The 22,803-nt window shown below is 34.2% G+C and overlaps 1 protein-coding gene and 1 non-coding gene across 2 annotated transcripts in view; one reads left to right on the forward strand and one right to left on the reverse strand.

Annotated features, from left to right (window-relative positions):
- The window catches only part of LOC128991345 (fringe glycosyltransferase), a 106,283-nt gene that overhangs the window by 18,757 nt on the left and 64,723 nt on the right, over nt 1-22,803 (forward strand). The window contains exons 3-5 of the mRNA XM_054414155.1: nt 160-208; nt 6,593-6,635; nt 7,018-7,077. Of these exons, the coding sequence (XP_054270130.1) occupies nt 160-208; nt 6,593-6,635; nt 7,018-7,077 (152 nt within the window). The remainder of the gene's footprint in view (nt 1-159; nt 209-6,592; nt 6,636-7,017; nt 7,078-22,803) is intronic.
- Trnae-cuc (transfer RNA glutamic acid (anticodon CUC)) lies at nt 8,488-8,559 on the reverse strand. Its single transcript has one exon. It is a non-coding gene; the product is annotated as a tRNA-Glu (tRNA).

Genomic DNA, 22,803 nt, shown 5'->3' on the forward strand with positions numbered 1-22,803 from the left:
ACATTATTTTCCTCTACTTTCCACCAAGTTATCAAATATCCACTATAGTGGTAGTGGCCTAGCTCCACTGGTGGTAGTCGCGCTCGATTCCAACACTATGCTATGCTGTTGCCATGGACGTCGCATAACTAATGCTCACATTGTTCCGTTTTGTTCCAGATATGGTTCTTCACCGATACGGACGATGCTGAGTTCCAACAAAAAACCAGTGAGTACACAAACACAATAACATAGCTGCCATGGAGTAAGTTTAGTCACAATCTCACGGTGGTATAGAGTACACTGTAAATACTGTGGATTTGTACTGCTTCAGAAAAAATACTCTGGACTTTTTTATATAGCTAGAATATGTACACTGGACTAAAAGTAAAAGTAGAGGTAGCACTGGTACGTAAACTATCCTAGAAAATCCTAGACATCAGCTCATTGGCGGCTGTATGTACAGGGTGAATAAAAAGTCAAGACCATCTAATATTTTTCCATCTATTTTTTTCATTTTTTTCATCATATATTTTTCTAAGTACTGTAAATGTACATAGATATCCTTTTGGTGGTCGTATAATCTTAGCAGGAAGTTTATTTGATTTAGAGATTAAAATTATGAGTGTCCCCCAAAAATGGGGGATTTTTGGGGGCAACTCAAAAATTTTAAATGTAAAAGGGGGTTTACATTACAAGTGACACAAAAACTTAAAGAATGGTGAAACCAGAGTTCGTTATCTTATCTCTATCTAAAATGGTAGCTCGTAAAATTTATTGAAGTCTACACAATAAAAAGATAAGAAAATTAATGTAATGGTAATATTGGCTAACATTTTAGATAGAGAAGAGATAACGAACTCTGGTTTTCATCATTCTTTAAGTTTTTGTAGACTCTTCAAAATGAGGTGTCACTTGAAGGGGGTTTACATAAAAAAAATTGGTTTGCCCCAAAAATCTTTTGGGGGACACTCACAATCTTTATCTCTAATTATCAAATGAAACTTCCTGTTAAGGTTGTACGACCACCAAAAGGATATCTGTATATTTACCTATAATTAGATGGGGAGGGTCTTGACTTTTTATTCGCCCTGATGTTGGATATAATACCACAATCCCCCAATCCCCCATTCTCCTAGTTCAGATTGGTTCAAATTTACTACGCAGGGGATGTACTAAGTACTTAATCAAAAGCAAACTTCAAAATCTATCAGGTTTTCAACACAGCAATACTTTTCCCATTGATTAACCGTCTAAGTTTGTAAAAAACTGAGAAAGTTGGCTGATGACAAGAAATCCGATTGGACGATTTTCTAATTAACTTATTACTGTCGCGTCTCACGGCACAAAAACCGGGCGACCTGGATTGTAGATTGCAGCAAAACATGACATAATGATGATGTTGCGTGGTTCAATGACCGACGAACACAAATGTTGATTACTGTTGCTTGGGTTTAATCTGCGCAGTGGGTTGTCCTTTCCTGATGCTTTTGGGAGATACAGTAGGCCTAAATAATATGTAGCACATAGATTAACAATTATTTTGTGTGTACAGTCAGAAAGACAATATGATGTTTAAATGACGGGACGGTTTATAAATAATAGTGTAGAAGAGAAATGGGTTTTACAGCTTATATATTTTAAAATGTTAATTTAAGCTGGCTTAATGATATGGTTTTAGCCATTTTATTCTGCCAACCGTGCTTCTTTTGCATCAGGTAATCTACAAACGTGACAGGATCAAGTATAACAATACAGTAATACAATATATATCTATATAAATAAAATTAGAGTTTTGTTTGTACATTGTTCAGAATTATATATTTTTACGTTTTATCACACAATATAGAACCTAAAGGAAGAAGCCGAAACTAGTCTTATTTCTGTGTGTCTGTCTGTCTGTCACGGCCAAAGAGACATTTTACGCGGACTTCTTCTGAAAAACGAAATTATCTATCAAGATCCAAATCGTTTTAATGTATTCACTGGATTGGCGAGAGTGTCTTTAGCCATTAAAATATGGCCTTACTAACTACTTTGTAAATAAAATTACGGAGTTCAAAACCCCGATTCTGTGCGGTTTTTGTCAAGTTTTCTTTTTTTTTGTCAATGTTTATCACAAAAGTATAACAGTTATAACAAGTATAACGATAATACAACATGTTTTATAATTGGCATTGGTTTCTACAAATGGACTTGTCACATCTTCAAAAATTTGTGAATACTTTTTCATGTGTACGTACGTTAAGTCAAGAAGTTGTTGAAGTTGGTTAAAATTGTAAGGTAAAGTACCTCTTATTTGAGATTACATTTTACATATTGTGCTTTGGTTTTGGCCTATGTTTATTATAATAGAGGACAAGCTTGAATCGAGATATACATTACTCTACCATAAATAGTTGTTATGTTAGCATTATAAATCCATGCGGTAATATGTTTGATCTATGTGTTTTTGTTGAATTGAACACACATATTTTACAACGGACGGTTTGTAAAGCCACTCTCACGCATTGTGACATAATTCTGAAACACCTCAATGCATTTTATTTTGCTATATCAATGCCCCCCTGCCAAAGAGTCGTGGTAGAATGGGTGACGTTCTGGTAGCGTAAACAAACAACACACTTATCTCAAAGATAAGCGAACCGCAACCAACTACAGCAATGCATTAGTCAGGGTGCGTTGTTTTGACAACAAAGGGGAATATCTATCCCACGTTGATTGGAAATTCCCGCTTTATCCCTGAGCTAGGCGTGGAATTCCCCGTTTTCCCTAATTACCGTAATGTTTGCACCTACATTCTCTAGTTTTGTCCGAATTCTTGCATTAAACCTTCGTTGTTTAACTTGTATGGCTGTTCGTTGAGGAAAATATCGACTCAAAAAGAATGGAATAAAAGCTTGAGTTGGGTTTCAAACCAACTTTAAAACCTTTTGGCGAATGACAGGAATTGAACATGGTCCTTGTAGAAGAGGCGTGCCTAAAATAATTTAACTAAAGTATGCTTTGTCGTAATTGAAGATATCCAAGGAGACAGTTATCCACGATTAAGAGCTCTATTTTATTTTGAATTGAATAGATTAACCTAAAGACAAAAAATAGCCAAACCGGCAAATATAACCTATAAGAGCCTTACGAAATTAAATTACCATTAGGTATTTGCTATATTTGCACAGAGGCCTACAAAAATGATAACAACTCAAACTACCAGAATCGTGTCTTCAAATAATAATATTTGTTTAAGTCAAACAATCTAATCGATAATTGTAAAAATTGATGTACTGTAAGCCAGTTTTATCCCTCGCCGTGCCCATGTTGTCCCGCAACAGCCCAAAGTATCCCACAATTGATCTGATAATCCCACCATGCTCCCACCGCGCTCACATTTGGGTGTATTTTGTATAGTATATTGTGGTGGCGGTGACGTGTGGAGTGTGGAACAGCACCGTCAGACCGGAACACTGGAACAGGACCGGAAGTGACTAGTAGCGCTGCAGGTGCGCAATTAAATCGCTACAACGCTATAACGTGGGAACGTAGTCGCTATCTCCATTATCTTGACGAATATTGTGCTTCTACGTAGCAACGTAGCCGGCGTACTTCCTGTCTTAGGACGTCTTTGTTGTCGGAACTGGGTCTAGATGTGGGTTCTTCATGTAATTGGGCATTTTTGAGTTTGAAGCGCCGAAGGATATGAAACACAGGGTCTTCAGAAAGTCCAAACTGCGATCAAAGATTTTTGATTGATGGAGTGCTACCATTAGTTACATTTTACCTTTGACTATTAATACAACTAGACATTCCATCCCTCCCCATAATTGTCTAGTTGACGCGAGCTACCGATTGTGCTGATGTAAATTACTAATTTCTGTCGAATTCACGAACTTTTATACAGAGTCAAGCTGATGGAACGACTTATTGTGAGTTGTAGCAACTGTTATGACCCATAAACTATGCCAAAGGTAGAAAATATAACTTTTGACACCAGCGCACTTTATGTCTACTTCAGTATCAAATAGTCAATAATTTTACACAACAGCAACCTATGTTTACCATTTACGTTTGTCGGCTTTTGCGATTTTCTTTATTATAGTTCCAATATTTTAATTTAAAAATAAAACCTACGAAGGTAATATTAATTCAAACAAATCTTTATTTTTTCAATTCTTCTTTGTGCATATACATGGACACTTGATTAATATAGTTGAAATATGCTTGTGACATTGCTATTACCATGGATCAAACATACTCCCTTAGTAGATTTCTTAACATTATGGAACAGCTGAAGACAATGTTATTGTTTGTTCCGTCCGGTGCAATGTAGAGATCGTGTTTTGATTGCAATTTGTTTCTTGTTATTTATTTCAGTCATTTAAAATCTCGTTTAACGAAATAAAACGATCTAATCTTAAACAATAACTCGTCCCCTAGTTGTATAACGAAACAGCACAAACCCTTAAAACAAACCCTTAACGAAATTACCCTTAAAACAATAGAAAGAAAATGTTGTCGACACCCTAGCCCTGGTCGACACTAGCGATCAGTGTCGCCGGACATGAACTAGACACGAAAACGAGCTTCAAAATTTACAACGAAATGAGAAGCCTACTTGTGTTGAGTCTACTATTACTGGTTCAATGACAAAATAACTTAACATTTTATTACGTCAACTTTGTTATGTACAATCATTTATTATTTCCGTATTGGACATTTAACAAACATTACGTCATTGCTCTACGTAGAAACAGATTTTCCAATTTCCGTCCAAATTCCATTTTTGAGTAGGCGGATTCTCACTAAGTCATTAACATTTATATTGCCACGAAATTGCCTAATTTAAGTTAGGAGTTGTAGAGCTATGGGGCTCCTTGGGCAGGGCCCTGTTTTTGTCGGTATTTCGGACAGGAACGCAATAAATTGTAGACCAACCCTACAAGACAAATAGGTCTAACAGCATTAGAAGGAGCTTAGTATATTGCCGCCCTTTATCAAGGGACGGTTTTTGTGTCGGTTCGTGCTGAGGTGATTTCAAGCTTTGTTTGGGCGGAAAGTTAATAAATTGGTGGTAATTTAGTTTATAAGATGTTAAATTGGTTGAGGGGGTTTCCGTCGTGTTATTAAGATAGGGAATAATTAAATCGTATAAGATTGTAGGAAATTGAATCCAAAGAACATTGGTACTTTCATAGATGCAAGATTTTTGTTAACGCAAATGAGGTAAATTAAAAGTTAGTACTGCGAGATACTGTTTATCGACAAAAACAACTTATGTTGGTATTCCTGTTTCTTTACTTCATTATCGATCAGCTGGTATGCATTGTTCCATAGTTATCTATAAGGTTTGGTACTATTGGGAATTTATTTTAAATAAGACACAATATGGTGTTTCGCCAAACTCAAAGTGTTAGAAGAGTAAGTTAGTAAATCATTGGTTTTATGTCAAGAAAGGTTGGAAATCAAGTTTCTTGGCGTGATTACAGTATTGTACATAGTAAATAAACGAAAATTTAAGGAAACCGGATCCAAATTAAACAAAAAAACGTAGAACGTACAACACATACTCTATTATAGCTTGTGAAAACACCATGTTGGGTCTTACTTGCAATATATTCCAGAAACACTAACAATAGAGAGAGTATGCAGCAGATAACTAACAGCAGAGAAATATGCAACAATACATATCAGCTGATCGACAATGAAGTAAAAAATCAGGGATACCAACATATAAGGTTGTTTTGTCGTTTAACATTGTATCACAGTAATGTAATATATGAGTTGCGTAAAAAACGCCCTATTTCTTGAAATCCAAAGGACATTTACTGTTTGTGACTTACACCTACTGAAGGCTCTATTCTTCCAGTGGAAGTGTTGCAATGGTTATTCATCGTGACAAAAGTCGACTTTTTGCGAAAAAAATTTATACAGTATTTGAATCGAAACAAATTAGTTAGGCTATTCGATATGAGGGTTTAGGATTATGACACATTAGGGTGTGATGAAGTGGCTTATCATATTCAATGCTGTCGGTATTAAACCATATAGTCAGGAAATGAGAGATTTTTTTGGGGTTGGGAATTAGTGTCTGTGGTCGCGGTACAATTATTTCGGAACGTCGTCTTCGTCGACATGGCGCGGCGGTAGGACCACAGAAAACAGACAGACAATATCTTTATTTCTGTTCCTCATACCAAACAAAATATTAAACAATTCGTTGGGATTTGGTAGTGACAAAGAATGAAACTAGAATAGTATATTTCCTCTCTTGTTCGTAAAGTAACTTTTTTCGACACGAGCTCAAGTTTAAGGAAAATGAGCTTAGGATCTTCTTAGATTTAACGTAAACAAATTTTAATCCAGTCGACAACAAAGCAACAATGATCTCCAATCGATTTCAAACAATCTATACAATCGATTGCTTACAATGGAAGTAAACAAATTCATAAACAGTATTCATTACGTCATCGACTCCAGCTGATTTTTACTCCTATGCAAAAATGAGCTACTTCAATCCAGCAAAACACGTTTTGAAACTGTTTTGTGCAGTATGACGAAACAAATATTTATTGTAAAAACTGGTAGTTTGCTTATTGTTAATTTAAACATTTTGTTTCAGATGGTCACATGGTCAACACAAATTGCTCATCGTCGCATAATAGGTAAGGAACTATGCACTTTAAAGTTTAATTTAGACATTCTCAATAACACTTTCAATTGTGTGTATGGTTAAGATAAAATAGTATTTTTATTCCTTAAAATTTGTATTTAATCAAACAAATAATTACATCCTTATTATTTCTATTATTTGTTAAATTCTTTACACACAAATTTACACACATATACCTGTGACTGATAATAAAAACTAGTTATTATTTGTCTGCTATAAGACTTTTGATAATAACGTGTTACCATTTTAAATATTATCTTTACTGAATTTAAAATTCATAAATACATTAAATACTTAAACAAAACTTGAAACTGAAATAATAAAAACAATTGCTTTAATAAAAAAATGTATTAAGTGTTTTCTTTTTATTCTAGGAAAGCGTTGTGCTGCAAGATGTCGGTGGAATTCGACAGCTTTCTAAACAGTGACAAAAAGTAAGTTTTAATATTTTGACTTTTGAAAACAGTTTTATGGTCACGTTTTACAATTGTACAGTTATCGTTGTTTGTTTTTTTGGTGATTTGGTTAATTCATCGCATCAGGCACAAAATTACTAATTAAACAACGACTACCGGTATTTCTATATTTCTTGATCTGTGGAAAAAAGTGTTACTACACAAAACCTTTTTAACCAGTTCTAAAAGTCAGAAATAGGCCCAAGTCCCAAGTCCGATCCCCAGACATCAATGTTTCGACCAATGGTCACGCGGACACCTCTGACCCTCCAGTTAACATGGAGGATGGAAGTCCAGGGTGAGAGGTCACTAGGGGTAATCTGAGCTGGGGACTCCGCCCCGCTGGCCACCTGACGGGCCTACCACCTGTCTGCCGCGCAGCACCTGCCTTCCAAAATAGGACAACACCCACACAGTGGAGATTGGGGCTTCCACTAGACACAACGATACGTCCTTACCTCGCTGAAAATGCTAGTTAGTTTAAACTAGCTTTGCTCGTGCTTTACATTGGAGTGTATGCGCTATAGTCCTTCAAGTGGTAACACTTTTTCTAAATTGTTGTTATGTCCCACCTTTACATCCTAGTACCATTTTCATAGTCAATGCTAGTACGCTAAACTCTAGCCCAGAACTGTTACTCATTACTTCAGGCTAGTCCTAGGTCATAAAGGGTCGCGGCACAGACTATAGAGTAAACATTACAGTATTCTATAGTCTGTTATCGCAGCGATTTGATCCCAGGACTTCTGGGACCAAAGTCCCGTGCTCTACCACTATGCCAGCTATATAAAGGGTGTTTCGAAACTCTCCAGAAACTCCGTGGTTATGTTCCTTAGGTCAAAACAAACAAAAACATAGCGTGTAAACATATGCCCTATCTCGCTTCGTTTTCCGTCTGTCGGTGTGTATGTATTTTTTACATAACTTAGTTTATATGATTTACAAGATAGCACTCATCCTACACTCATCTCCATTAATACTTGGCTTAAAATACCTACTTTGTATGGTCGCCACTTCAATCGACAAAAAAAGTATTTAACTATTTTTGAAAACATTGTACGTGGATAGATTAACGTAGCTTCAGTAGCCTACTTATAAGTAAGTGTAGTAAAATAGGCAAATGTGTAATTTTAAATTAACAAAATTAGAATCAATAAATAGTACAAAAATTAAATTGTGCATAAAATATACAATGTTGATAACTAATTAGCTAAACAAGTCCACCAGTAGACAATTACAAAAATGTAAAAATAATAAAATAGGCTATCACATAAAAAATTTATATTTCATACTAATAATAAAATTACTTTCAGCACTACCAGGTGTAATCGGTTTTGAAGGTGTACCGACGCCCAGTCACAGTGAGCATTTTCAGTGGCAAAAAGTTTCTTCCGGTACCGGGAATCGAACCCGAGCCTCCTGGGTGAGAGCCAGGTATCCTAGCCACTAGACCATACCGGATTTGTTGATGCTTGGGTACATGTTATTTCTCAAGATTTTAAATACTATTTTGTTGTGAAATTTATCAGCACAAATAATTTGTGTCGATTGAATTGCTTGAATAATTATTATTCAAGCAAAACTCCAAAGTAAGATTAAAGTATAAAATATACGATGCATAAAACCACGATTAGTACGCACAATAAAAAAAAAACGTTAAATCTCAAAACTAATCTGTTTAATACATTCTTGTTGAAATATATAAAAAATACCTTGTTCAGTATACATAATTGAAAAACGTTTCGATAATCACCGGCAAATTAAAATTGGACGTAAAGCAAATCTCGAGTATATAAAACGAACTCGAAGTGCAGGAAAAACAATTTTAAACAAATACCTTGGTTAGTTTTATTGTTTTAATTCGAGATAATAATAAAGAAACCCCTAGGAAATCACAAAGGCAGTGTCAGGATCGTTTAAAACCGTATCAGTCCAACCTGTCGACAATATTATGCGATATCTGGCGGCATCGAACCAGTTGACCTTGTCGTCCATTGTATGTTAACTGCGCTATAGCCTCGCCTATGCTATATCATACGCTGTCGCTATCGTTAAATCCCCCCTGCCTCAGCACCCAGACATGTTTATATTGTGAAGTATTGTTATGTGACGGTAATAGTTCTGCGAAAGGTTAACTCCATTTATTTCTTTTAGATTTCCTAGAGTGGATAGTGGATATAATAAAACTTACAGAAAGATTCTGTACAATAGTCTGTAACTGATCCATCGAAAGATAAATAGATGAAGGAAAGGAGCAAGACAATTTAAGCGAAATTCCCCTATGGAAAGAGGCTATTACCGTAGGCGGCCCGGAAGACTTAGACCTTGGACCGATTTATTTTAATTTGTATGTACACATAGGCTAAAAACACGATTCGTTTAAATTCGTATCTATGCCTTTTACAAGTCCATGGACACGATAACTCGAGTATTTTTTGGTAGATTTTGATGAAGTTAGGTATGAATGTAATAAGCTGATTTTTTTTATGAGTTCGTAAACCAGCAAGATTGGGTCATGGTAACAGGGTATTAAGGGGTTTTAATTTTGTATGGCCATCTATTTAATTTTTTCAATTAAAGCTTGAAAATACCCAATTTACATTACAGCAGTTGAGTAAGGCTCAAAAAATCAAATAATTTTGTACTGTATATCGAATTGTTGTTGTATGATATGAAGTTGTAAAAATAATTAAAAAAACTGCCCAACAATAATTTTCCCATTTTATTTTTATGCACAAAATCTAAACTGTCGTTTGATTTGTTGTATTTTGTTCAAAATTGGCAAATTCTATTACTGTAATTTCATACTACTGCATTACAGAATATACCAGCAAACTCAATTACTCGTCAAACGTATTGTTTTTAAATAGGGAATAAATAAGGGAAAAATAAATATCTTTAGGGAAAATTCAATTAGACGAATGGAAATTCCCTTTTCTGCAGGTTTGATGCGGCCGGGGGTATTATAATTCTACAGGTTCATTCAACACGTTCCAAGCACTAGTTTATGATGGAACTATGTTGCACTATAGTTTACGTCCTACACTCATTCGAATGAAAAATATCGATAAATGGATTTTTCGATATATAGATTATTTCATTCGGTTAGTTAGGTTACCTAATTAACCAAACTTAATATATCGAATGAAATAATCGATATATCGATCGATATTTTTCCATTCGAATGAGTGTAGGACGGATACTGAAGTGCATCCTAGAACTAATATGACGTTATCGATTCAATTCTGAATTCATCAATTCAATTGTTCAGCCTGAGTTTCAACGTTCACATGTTGAGTTATGACGACTGGTCGGTAATGTGTCTATTCGTAGTCTACCTACATCGTCTGTATGACCGGTTGGATATCGGACTTCCTCCACATCAGGTTGTCACATTTCTCAGAATGTGCAGCCTCCGCGATCAATAGCGATCATTTGTTTCTTATATAAAATTTTAAGTTTGTCATACTTGTGGTTACTTGTAGTTTTCCTGGAAGAGCATCTTTATGGATACAATTGTGTGAGATGATTGATTTCATGGAATAACAGAGAGTGATTGAAAATAGTTAACTTTAATATGTGTTTGAAGAAGAGTGAACGTCCACAGAAACGAAAAGGAATCAAATACTGTAACATTGTAACCTGTAATCACTAAGAGGAAAATACATATGTTGAGGGAAATCTATTCGAATGGTTTCAATATAAAATTACAATGAAATTCTTGCCAAATACACACCGGATTATCTCGATTGTGATTATGCCTACATACGTTTGCTGCAAGGACCGAAGAGTCATTTTATTATTTTTATAATTCTAATTATAAAAAAAATTTTAAGTTCGTTTGAAGATGTTTGAGGCCTATTGACAAATTTAAGTTTGTTTTGTCAAACTACAACAAAATTGCAATTGCATTATTTCTTCCAATTTCTTTCTAGGACTCTAGGCCCGTGCCCGGGATTCTTTTCACACAATTAGGCTAGACCTAGGGGTTTCGGTATTATCACTTAGATATTCCATTGGCGATTTGGCGGGATTTGAACCCGGGACCTCAGGTACCGAAGTCCCACGCGCTACCACTAGACCAACTCGCTCCCCCTATTTATTTCAATATTGACACAAATATTAAGGGGATTGTAAGTGTTCAAGCATATGCAACGAACCCCACAACGCAGTGGTACGGGAGTAACAAAGTTATATGCGTGTTCAATTTAAATAGTTAATCCAAGAAAAGTCTTACGAAAACAAATCTAAATCGTCTAGCCATAACAAAATCAACAATCAAACATCTGTTATCCCGAGACAGACTTTGCTGATACAAACTATGCTTATAACGATACAATGATCTCATTGGTAGACTAAACAGATGCTGACCCAGCTGATTGTGCGTCTCGGAAGTATATTTTTGCAGACGACGCTGACCTGCTGACGAACGGATCGGCGTTACTGGGAACTGGACGCTGAGGCGGGGTCGAAATCTGAAGCGGGAATTGTATAAGACCCATTGTGTAGCATAGACAATGGACGATATTGAAGTAACATTTTTCAAAGTATCGATTGCAAAACTTGCTTATGAAGAAAAGGAGTAAAAGTAACTCAATATTGTTGAAGAGCATGAATGTAGCCTAATACGGTATTCATTGCTTGTTGCGTAGACTAAATAAATCATTACACGATTTATAAATTTTTAGGCTTTATCGTGCTAAGGGTACGTAATAAAATAATTATAGACCTAAACCAAAATGTCGGCAAGTAACGTCACAAAGATATATAATGTATAGATTCTGTACATTCCCCTTTAGATATCTATTTACACCCCTTTATATGTTGCTATCTGTGTCTCTGGTAAATCGATCCGTTTAATTTAACCACGTCGGTTCTCTGTTGGAAAAACTTATTTAGACAAAACGACATGCTCTCAGTAAAAAGAGTTACATATTAAACTTTACCTAAAAATTAATTAGTCAATTCTAAATTCTGACGATCAACCCAACATGTTTTCGGTTTAATCATGTAAAAAATAGTAGCTTTTTGATTGTTTGGAACAGAACCCAGCTGTCCTTGATCACTGGGCGTTTGATGAAATTGGTCCCGACCAAAAAACTAGGTGATCTTAGTCAATACCATCGTCAATACAAAGGAACAAAGCTATAATTTAAATAATTAACGCTCATCTCAATCTTTACTCATCTTCTTCCAAAAATAAGCAACCTTTTCTGTATTGTAAATATATTGAAATCTAAGAGAGCATATTCAATTTGCTACTCATGGATTGCTTATAATAGTTTACGCAACGATCGCGTAAAGGTGTTACCTTACATTTTCCACTCGTGTAGTTATTATAAGTGTTAGCAAAACGGGAGTGCCGATGGAGACCAGGCCAAGTCCCTTCAAACGCACGCACCCCCACAGGTCTCCATCGGCACTCCCGTTTTGCTAACATATAACTAAACTAGTAGAAAATGTAAGGTACGAGCCTTGGCGAGTGCCTTAAAAACTTCTACGAGTGTTGTGAACACTAATTACGCGAGTTGCGTGCGCTTCATAAACCCACAACAGGGTTTTAATTACTAACAATCAGTACTCATAACTACAAAGAGAGGTTATGTTTTCGTTTAACCTCTCATTGTCACTGGCAGTGATGCAAAGAATCATTCTACCAAACACTAATGCACCACTTGACAATTGAATAGGTACATTAGAACAGCTGACTTTCGAAGGATTACAATTTTACTTTTTTTTCTCAATACTAGAACCTAATTGGTCCATTGTGTAAAAAAAAAAAAGTGCTGTCAAGTAAGTAAACAATGCTGTTTAAGTCAATCTATTCAATTGTAAGAACTGAACTGAAACGACTAGTTAAAAAAACGGTCGTAGGTAAATAAAATAAAATAGCACACTTCACAAGTACTCCTAACATTAGGGATAGACTTTCATTTTACATCGTCATCACAGCATCTCTAGTATCTCTGTAGCCCTTTCGCATCAATACTTCCATCTCCTAGAGTGGCAAATCACAGACAGCTCACCGACACCGACTGTATTTCCCACGGAAGCTGCAATCCATTTCCCGATTTCCCGATTGACACGCGTGCCCCATTGGCTGCGTGTCGGTACGCGGGTCTCCCATAGCCTCACACCCAGGGTGCCCCTTGCTGGTCACGTGCGACCGTCGCACGGGCGAGGCTATTGTTCAGCCTCCGTGGGAAATAGTCCTTTGTGCGTCGGATCTCAGGAGAGTGAAAATCCTTGGTTTTTACGTACTCACGTAATATAAGTTTCACTATGAATTTGCTGTGTATGCTTTGATGATATGCATTTTGTATTTTTAATACTTTTCGATGAAATTGCGACCATACAAAGTAGGTATTTTAAGCCAAGTGGAGATGAGTGTAGGATGAGTGGCGCGATCTTGTTGTCTTGTTAGTGACTATGGCCGACATATTCCTTAGACACACCTGTTAATTAATGGCCCAAACAGCTAATGGCAACTAAGGGACCTACAGTTTATAGTGGAATCTGAACCACATTTTTGCCTTGTATATACGAATTGGTCTAATCATCAGGAAAGTACTGCGGATAGTCGTAATACTCACTCGTGCGGACGTTAATCCACACCAGAGAGCATCGCATCCACAGTGCATGCCTATAAATATCCACAATTCGTGACCTCCTAGTAGCTGTATTAAATTAAAGACTGGGTCCCAGTCTTTAATTTTACGTTAATGTCCCAGTCTTAACGATTTAATGTTACGTGTAATACACGTAATGTATCAATACATTATAGATAGCTCGATACAGTATCTGGTTTAGAACAATCTAAGTGCTAACTATTCCGGATTGCACTAACGGACTTCTGTTTTCTAGGGGCTCTATCACCAAGCTAACCATTTCTTTATAAGCATTTATTTGTAGATTTCATTTTTGACAACGCCAAGTACGGTAACATGAGTTTAATAAATGTGATGCAGTTTTGTACATAGCTGTATGGTAAAACATCTTGAGACATTAAATTATTTCCAAAAAATTGAGTAACAAAAAATTTGGTAAGTAGAATATCCCTTAAAACTCTAAACCACAAACTGGCTATCGTAAATCGTATACGACTACACGAGTAACAAGCAAGCGACCGATCTCTCATTAGTCCGTCGTAAAACGATAATTCAGCGTCGTAAACGCGCGCAGGGAATTTATCTTTAATTAATGTCGCAATAGATTAAACTCTATTAATAAACCAGGGGTAGTAAACGAACGTGTAACACGACCGCGCGCCGACAAAGACGTTTACAGTGGTGCGTTTACGCGGTTCGCTCCGCTCTAATTGGAGTGTAATGAGCGAGTGGGCTAATGGTGAGGGTAATGCAAGTCCGATGATGTTGGGATGCCACAAGGAGTACTGTAGGTCCTCTGATGTTTTTGCCGTGCCTGACTGGTGAGAACGAATTTGACGACATTGCCTTTTAAGTATGTTACTCCTTAGACAGCTTTAGTTCTTTTGAAACAGTTAATTTGGCATTAGGTTAGATTAGGGGATCTTGTTCCTCTTCTCGAGCTGTATGTGGCTAATAAGAGTAGATATAATACCAGAATATGACCCCACTTTCGGCGTTTTAGAGGCACTTTTAGGGCACTTTTTATAGGGGAAAAATGAGAAAAAAATGGAAGAGCTTTTTTTGGCCACTTTTTTTAAAGACCCAGCTCTCGACCTATACACCTCTATATAAATTTTCTACTTTTGTTAATACTAAAAATAACGTCTGGAAATGGTGAGCTTTTTTTGGCCACTTTTTTAAAGACCTGGATCTCGTCCAATACAAGCCTATATAAATGTTCAAACTCCATTAAAATTTCAAATCCACATCCATTCCCATGTATATTTTCAAAATCATGTGAGGTTTGTGCGCGAACTCGGGCACGCTTATGGCTATGTGTAAACTATGCCTGTCTCAAATGAATGACTGTGAGTGTAACCTAATGACCCCAATCAAAACCAATTGTCAACATTCTCTGCCTGTCTGGCGCCAGTCTGTCTGGGGCAGGTTTAGACAATTACCAAATATGTTTGATTGATTGACCTCAATTATTCAATTGTTCAATTTCAGTTTGTTCAATTTCCATTGTTAAGTTCTAAATTAATTTAGACAATTTTGTGGTATATAAGGGGGGCATTCTACGGAATCATCACTAACTCTTCCACCTGGATCTTCTTGTTTTGGTAAGTCTTTGACATCTAAGCTAGACTATTGTAATATGTTGTCGCGTGTCGGGTCATGGGATCAATTGGTGACGTAATTGATGCTTGTACTCATAGGCCTACTCTGTATTTCTTTTAACTTAGGAGTGTAGCTAATTTCCCGAGTCCATTTTTCAAAACTTAGCCGAATTGAGTCACTAAGGAACTTGTAAAAAATGTATATAAGTCTATTTTTAAACACTTAGAGTATTTTGAACAGTCACTAAGGAACTTAAAATGTATATAAGTCTATTTTAAAAAACTTAGCCAAATTCACTCATGACTTTGAGTCAAAAGTTTGCACAAGTTATTATTTAAAAACTTAGCCGAATTATACTCACTATATAATTTTGTCGAGTTCCTTTTAACATAGGTAACATAGTCTTCTCTATAACTAACACTCACTCTGTATATATGTAGACTCAGCATTCTGAATTGCTAAAAAGTATTTTTACTTAAGATTTTGGATTTAGTTTTGATTTAAAAAATTGCAATTGCCAAATTTTATTGTATGAAATTGTTTTGAATATTAAAATTTAAAATTCTGATTTAAATTATTATTTCCCATTAATTGAAATTGTCTAAAATGTAATTTCCATCATATAGAAGATGCTAACTTTGTTTTTTAGTTACATGTCAACTGTGTGCTGCTTCTCTATCCAAAAAAATAACTTATTTTGTTATTACTATTTTTAAGTGAGTCAAAATTGTGCACAAGTTATTATTTAAAAACTTAGCCAAACTTCATGCAACGGGGGACTTTGAGTTAAAAGTGTGTACAAGTTATTATTTAAAAACTTAGCCAAATTCACTCACGGGGGGGGACTTTGAGTCAAAAGTGTGCACAAGTTATTATTTAAAAACTTAGCCAAACTTCATGCACCGGGGGACTTTGAGTTAAAAGTGTGTACAAGTTATTATTTAAAAACTTAGCCAAACTTCATGCACCGGGGGACTTTGAGTTAAAAGTGTGTACAAGTTATTATTTAAAAACTTAGCCAAACTTCATGCACCAGGGGACTTTGAGTCAAAAGTGTGCACAAGTTATTATTTAAAAACTTAGCCGAATTATATTCACTATATAATTTTGTCAAGTCTCCTTTAAAATAGGTAACACTCACTCTGTATATATGTAGACTCAGCAATCTGAATTGCTAAAAAGTATTTTTTATTTAAGTTTTTGGATTTAGTTTTGATTTAGAAAATTACAATTGCTAAATCTTATTGTATGAAATTGTTTTGAATATTAAAATATAAAATTCTAATTCAAATTATTATTTCTCATTAATTGAAATTGTCAAAATGTAATTTCTACTATATAGAAGATTCCAACCTATTTTTTAATTACATATATAAAAATGAAGACTACATGTCAACATTGTTTTGCATCGCTCTCCAAAAAAAGCAACCTGATTCGCCACTACAAGGTAATACATAAAATGAAGGTGAAACTGTGCAAAGTTTGTGATATAATCTGTGATAATAACATGGCTCTAAAATCTCATATATTACAAACTCATAAGACTTGTAATTTCTGTAAAAGAAATGTTGTTGGTCATTTTAAAAGACATGTAAATTCTTGTAACAAATGTCCATATACAATGATTAAATTTGTTGGTGAATCGATTAAAACTGAACTTAAAAGTACTCTTCAGTCTTGTCCTCTACCAATAAAATGGACTTTAGTAAGGAGAATCAAATTTATAAAATATACAATAGATCAAAATGGAAAATTAGTTAATGAGAAAGAATGTATTGCAGATTTTAGAAGCCTTACTACCTTAACCATTGAGAAGAGAGATTTAAAGCCTCAAATTGAAAATGCCCTTTTAAAGATTGACGCTTCCATACACAAATATCAAGCCGAAGGCAGTGGATGGATTTATGACCATACTAAATATTGGCAGTTGCACGTTTACAAGTATAAGCCCCTAACTCCAAAGTCATACATTCCCACACCAAAAAGTATTAAATTGACAAAAGCAGTTTTAAATATAAAGAATGTTGATAATAAATGCTTCCTTTGGTCAATTTTAGCAGCTTTACATCCAAGGAATGCTAAACATGCTAATAGAGTCTCTAACTATGCACCCTACGTAGGTAAGTTGAACATGACAAATATAAAATATCCCGTAAAAATATCTGACATAGATCAATTTGAAAGAAAGAATAATATAAGTGTTAATGTATTTGGAGTTGAAGACCAAAAATTTATATATCCATTAAGAAGAACCAAACTGAATGGTAACACTCATATAGATCTATTATTATTACAACAAGGTCGTAAATCACATTACTGTTTAATTCGTGATTTTAATAGGTTAATGCTACGGTCAACAAAAGATAACAGTAAAAAGCATTTTTGCAAGTTTTGTTTACAACATTTTTACACCAAAGATAAATTGGAGTGTCATATAACATATTGTAAAAACTTTGATGTCCAACGAGTGGAAATGTCTAAACAAGATACATTACAATTTAAAAATTATAAATATCAACTTAAAGCCCCATTTGTAATTTATGCTGATTTTGAGTGCTTTATAAACTCTAACAACCATACTCCATCTGGATTTGCATTTGTCGTAGTAAAAGATTCTAAGATTATTTCTGAAGAGTTATATAGTGGCGAAAATGTTATGGATGTGTTTTTCGAAAGGTTGTTTGAGACTTATGACTTCATTAAAAATCAAATGGCAATATATATCCCCCTTGTAATGACTCCTGAGCAAGAGGCATCTTTCCAAAACTCAACACATTGTCATATTTGTGAAAAGCCTCTATATTTTGATAGGGTACGGGAACATTGTCATTCAAATGGCCAATACCGTGGAGCTGCCCACAATGATTGCAATTTAAACTATAAAGTAACAAAGAAAATACCAGTATTCTTTCATAACTTAAAAAATTACGATGGACATTTAATTATGCAACACTTGGGAAAGTTTAATCGTAAATTAAATTGCATAGCCAAAGATATGGAAAAGTACATTTCATTCTCTGTTGATGATTTAGTATTTTTAGATTCCTATAACTTTCTGTCCCTTCCATTATACAAATTAGCTTCCAATTTAAATACATTTAGATTCATAGACAATCCACTACTACAACGCAAAGGCGTATTTCCCTATGAATATATGACAGGACCAGATAAGTTTGCAGAGTCTCTACCTCCAATTGAAAAATTTTACAGTACTTTAACTAAAGAACATATCTCTCCCATTGAATATGAACATGCTAAAAATGTCTGGACCCATTTTAATATACATAATTTACAAGAATATCATGATTTATATCTTAAAACAGATGTATTGCTACTGGCTGATGTGTTTGAGACATTTAGAGACCTGTGTTTAAAGGATTACAAACTTGACCCCGTACATATGTATTCACTTCCAGGACTAACATGGGAAGCTTGTCTTAGAATGACTGGTATAAAATTACAATTATTTCAAGATATTGACATGCATTTGTTCATAGAAAGTGCAATCAGAGGAGGAGTCAGTATGATTTCTACACGTTACGCTAAAGCCAATAATAGATATATGGGCAAACATTATGATCCCAATCAAGAAAGTGTGTATTTAATATATTTAGATTGTAACTCGCTATACTCCACAGCTATGTGTGAGACACTACCCGTGGATGGATTTCGTTGGACGAATGAGATAGACTACAAAAACAATCAAAATGATGAGTTTGGATATATCTTAGAAGTTGATTTAAAATACGATAAAAGCTTACATGATTTACATAATGACTATCCATTAGCACCTGAGAAAATGAATGGCAAATTAATACCTAATTTAAATGACAAAACTAAATATATTTTACATTATAAAGCATTACAAAAATATGAGGAATTAGGTTTGGTTGCTACAAAATACTATAGAATTTTAAAATTTAGACAATCAAAATGGCTTGCACCCTATATTAATTTTAATATTGAAAAACGCAAATGTGCTAAAAATGATTTTGAAAAAGACTTTTACAAATTGTTAAATAATAGTCTCTTTGGTCGAACAATTATGAACCAACGCAAGTTTCGTGATATATATCTCAAGGATGAGTCACTATTAACAAAATATGTCACTAATCCAAGGTTTGACTGTAGCAAAAAGTTCGATAACAATTTACATGCTATACATTTAAATAAATTAGTTGTAAAGTTTAATAAGCCGATATATTTGGGAATGACAATTTTGGATATTAGTAAAGTAATAATGTATGATTTCCACTATAATTATATGTCAAAATTTAAGAACAAAAGATTTCTTATGACTGATACAGATTCTTTAATGTATTCTATAGTTACAGAGGACTTTTACAAGGAAATAGAAAGTGACTTGCACTATTTTGATACCTCTGGATATAGTAAAGACCATTTCTTATACTCTGATAAAAATAAAAAAGTCACAGGCAAGTTCAAAGACGAATTAGATGGTCATATTATGTATGAATATTGTGGTTTAAGACCAAAGTTATATTCTTTTATTCCTCTAAAATGGTTATATGAAGAAGACAAGCAAGCTTTAGAGGTGAAGAAAGCTAAAGGAGCTGATGGTGCTACAGTTAAACATCTCCTTAGACATCAAAATTATTTGAACTGTCTTGCAACTGGGCAAGATTACTATGAGAATGTGACAAGAATTAAATCTACAAATCATCATCTTCAAACCTTAACCATGAACAAGAAAGTACTATCATTTGACGATGACAAGAGGTTTATTCTAGAAGATGGCATCAATACGCTTGCGCTTGGTCACTATAAAATTGATCAAACATAAATCTATATTTGCCATTATTCTTTGACCTTTCTTTGTCTATTACAAAAAAGCCATATTTAGTTTTATCCCAGCATTGGTGGCAGAGATTTCTAAATTGGTTAAATGAAAAGTCATTACCAACATGATTTATATACATGTTTTAAATTTAAATCATCTTGTTTAAATAATATTAGGAAATTTACATTATCACGTAAATGTTTGTGTACTTTGCTGTAAGATTGACACAAGTAAAAACAGTTAATATTTTTATGTCGACCCATTGAAAAAAATTGTGTAATATTTTGACTATTTATGTCATCAAATACAACAACTGACTGTGATTTTACATCATTTGGTGTGATTTCACAGTCAGTACACGTGTGTAATTTCACTTCGTCACACAAACTAAATATTTCAATCATTTTTTTATATTTTTCTTGTTCTAAAGATTTAGATATTAAATATAAGTTTGTAAATTTTAATCCTTCCTTTCTTACAATTAAATTGTAAATTACAACCGTCTTCCCACTTCCACTTGGACCACAAATAACACATCGAATATTGGTAGGAAATAGACCCAACTTCTTTGGTATATTTTCCTTAGTATGTACTATTTTAAATTTATGTTTTTGTTGAATAAAAGACATTTTTTATATAATAAAAATGGTGAAAAATGATAATAAGAAAACATGTAAAAAAGGCAAAGGTTTATTCTTAAAGCCTTACAGGGGTCGAGGGCTATTGAATACTCTTATAAATAATCTTCCATTTCCACTTCACATACCATCATATCGGTACTGTGGACCTGGAACGAATATACGTCAAAATCTAGCCAAAAATGTACCTCCAAAAAATAAGTTAGACTCTTATTGTAAAGAGCATGACATATTCTACATGAATAATCCCGATACCGCTGCTCGGAACAAAGCAGACATGAGATTAGCAGACTTAGCTTGGACTAGAGTAACGGCGAATGACGCAAATCTTGCTGAAAGAGCTGCAGCTTATGCGGTGACAAATTTGATGAAGGCAAAAGCAAAAATGGGAATGGGATTAAAATTTAATAAAAAAGATGGACAACTACCAGCTGTTAGAGGCTGCAAAAGACGTGCCTCACTTCCGGGGGGTGTACCTAAAAAACGAGCTAAAAAATCTAACACCAAAAGTAAAAGAGTGCGGAATAGTTAATTTAGACAGTTCATCTGGCACACATTGGACAGCATATCGTAAAAATAAAGATATTGTAATTTATTTTGACCCATTTGGAATCCAACCTCCAAAAGAAGTAATTAAATATTTTGAGGGACATAAAATATTCTATACAACCGATCAAATACAAGATTTAAATAGTTCTATTTGTGGAATTTTGTGTTTATCATTCATAAAAAATTTTTGTTTATAAAAATGGATTCATTTACTATAACATTTTCGGGTACAGAGCCAGAGCTAAAGTCAGTGTTCTTTCCTCCCATAGAATTAAATGATGATTATGTAATTGGATTAGTTGATTTTCAAAGTTATAATTCTATATTTAATGTGAAAAAACCTCTAAATACTTTAACATATTACAAAGTAGAGAAAAAAACATTACCAAAGGGAGAGATCTTAGTTGATGATTTAAACCAGTTATTAGATGGTAAACTTAAAGTTATAATACATAAAAATGGAGAAGCATTAATTAATACTAAAGTCAAACTTTTATTCAAAGGGCTTATTCCAAAATTAAATAAACTTAAAGGCAACAAATTAACCATTGGAGAAGGTGATGATGTTTTCTATTATGACCACAAAGCTCCAGTTACAATAGAAATTTCTGAAGGAACATATGAGGTGGTTGAGCTTGCAAAGGAAATTCAAAAGCAAATCCCAGACTTTTTCCTTACAGCTAATAATAAAACTATGAAAGCGACATTACTTTCTAGCCACGTGTTTGATTTTACAAAACCATGTTTAGGGTCTGTTTTATTGGGATTTAAAGGTGTTTCTACTCCTGGTGTACAGTTTGAATCTACAAATAAAATAAACATTAATAATGTAAATGTGATTAGAGTAAAATGTAATATTGCAAACGGGTCCTATTTAAATGGAAACAAATCACACACCATACATAGCTTTTATCCAGAAGCTCCTCCTGGCTACAAAATTATTGAAGTTCCAAGAAATATTATATATTTTCCTGTAAATAAGAGAAGTTTAGATGTTGTCAGTATTACATTTGCCGATCAGCATGACAAGGCAATTGACTTTAATGGAGAAGAAACTACAATTACTTGTCATATAAAAAAGATATGAGAATTTATAAGAATTTATCTATAAGTATACAAAATGCTAGGTTCCTAAAGTCAATAGGACTAAAGTTAAAATTTTCTATTAATAAAAATGGAAGATTTTCTAGACGTTACAGGGAAATCCCAATTCGACGATAGTGTGGTTAAAATTACAAATCACTCCTATGTTCCCCATAACACTTTAGCAATAAATAATTCTGATGAAATTCGAATATGTATTAATAATCAAGATTTGCTAACTCTCCCATGTAGGAGTTATCTGTATATTAAGGGAGAAATTGAAAATCATGATAAAGGTCATTTTATAAATAATGCATTTGCATTCTTATTTGATGAAATTAGATATGAAGTCGCAGGTAAAGAAATAGACATTGTAAGAAACCCAGGAATTTCTAGTCTTATGAAAATATTGAGCTCTTACAAT

Source organism: Macrosteles quadrilineatus, unplaced genomic scaffold, assembly GCF_028750875.1.
Source record: "Macrosteles quadrilineatus isolate MER2022 unplaced genomic scaffold, UCM_ALF_1.0 Scaffold_1__1_contigs__length_201487025, whole genome shotgun sequence".
Classification (NCBI taxonomy): Eukaryota; Metazoa; Arthropoda; class Insecta; order Hemiptera; family Cicadellidae; genus Macrosteles; species Macrosteles quadrilineatus.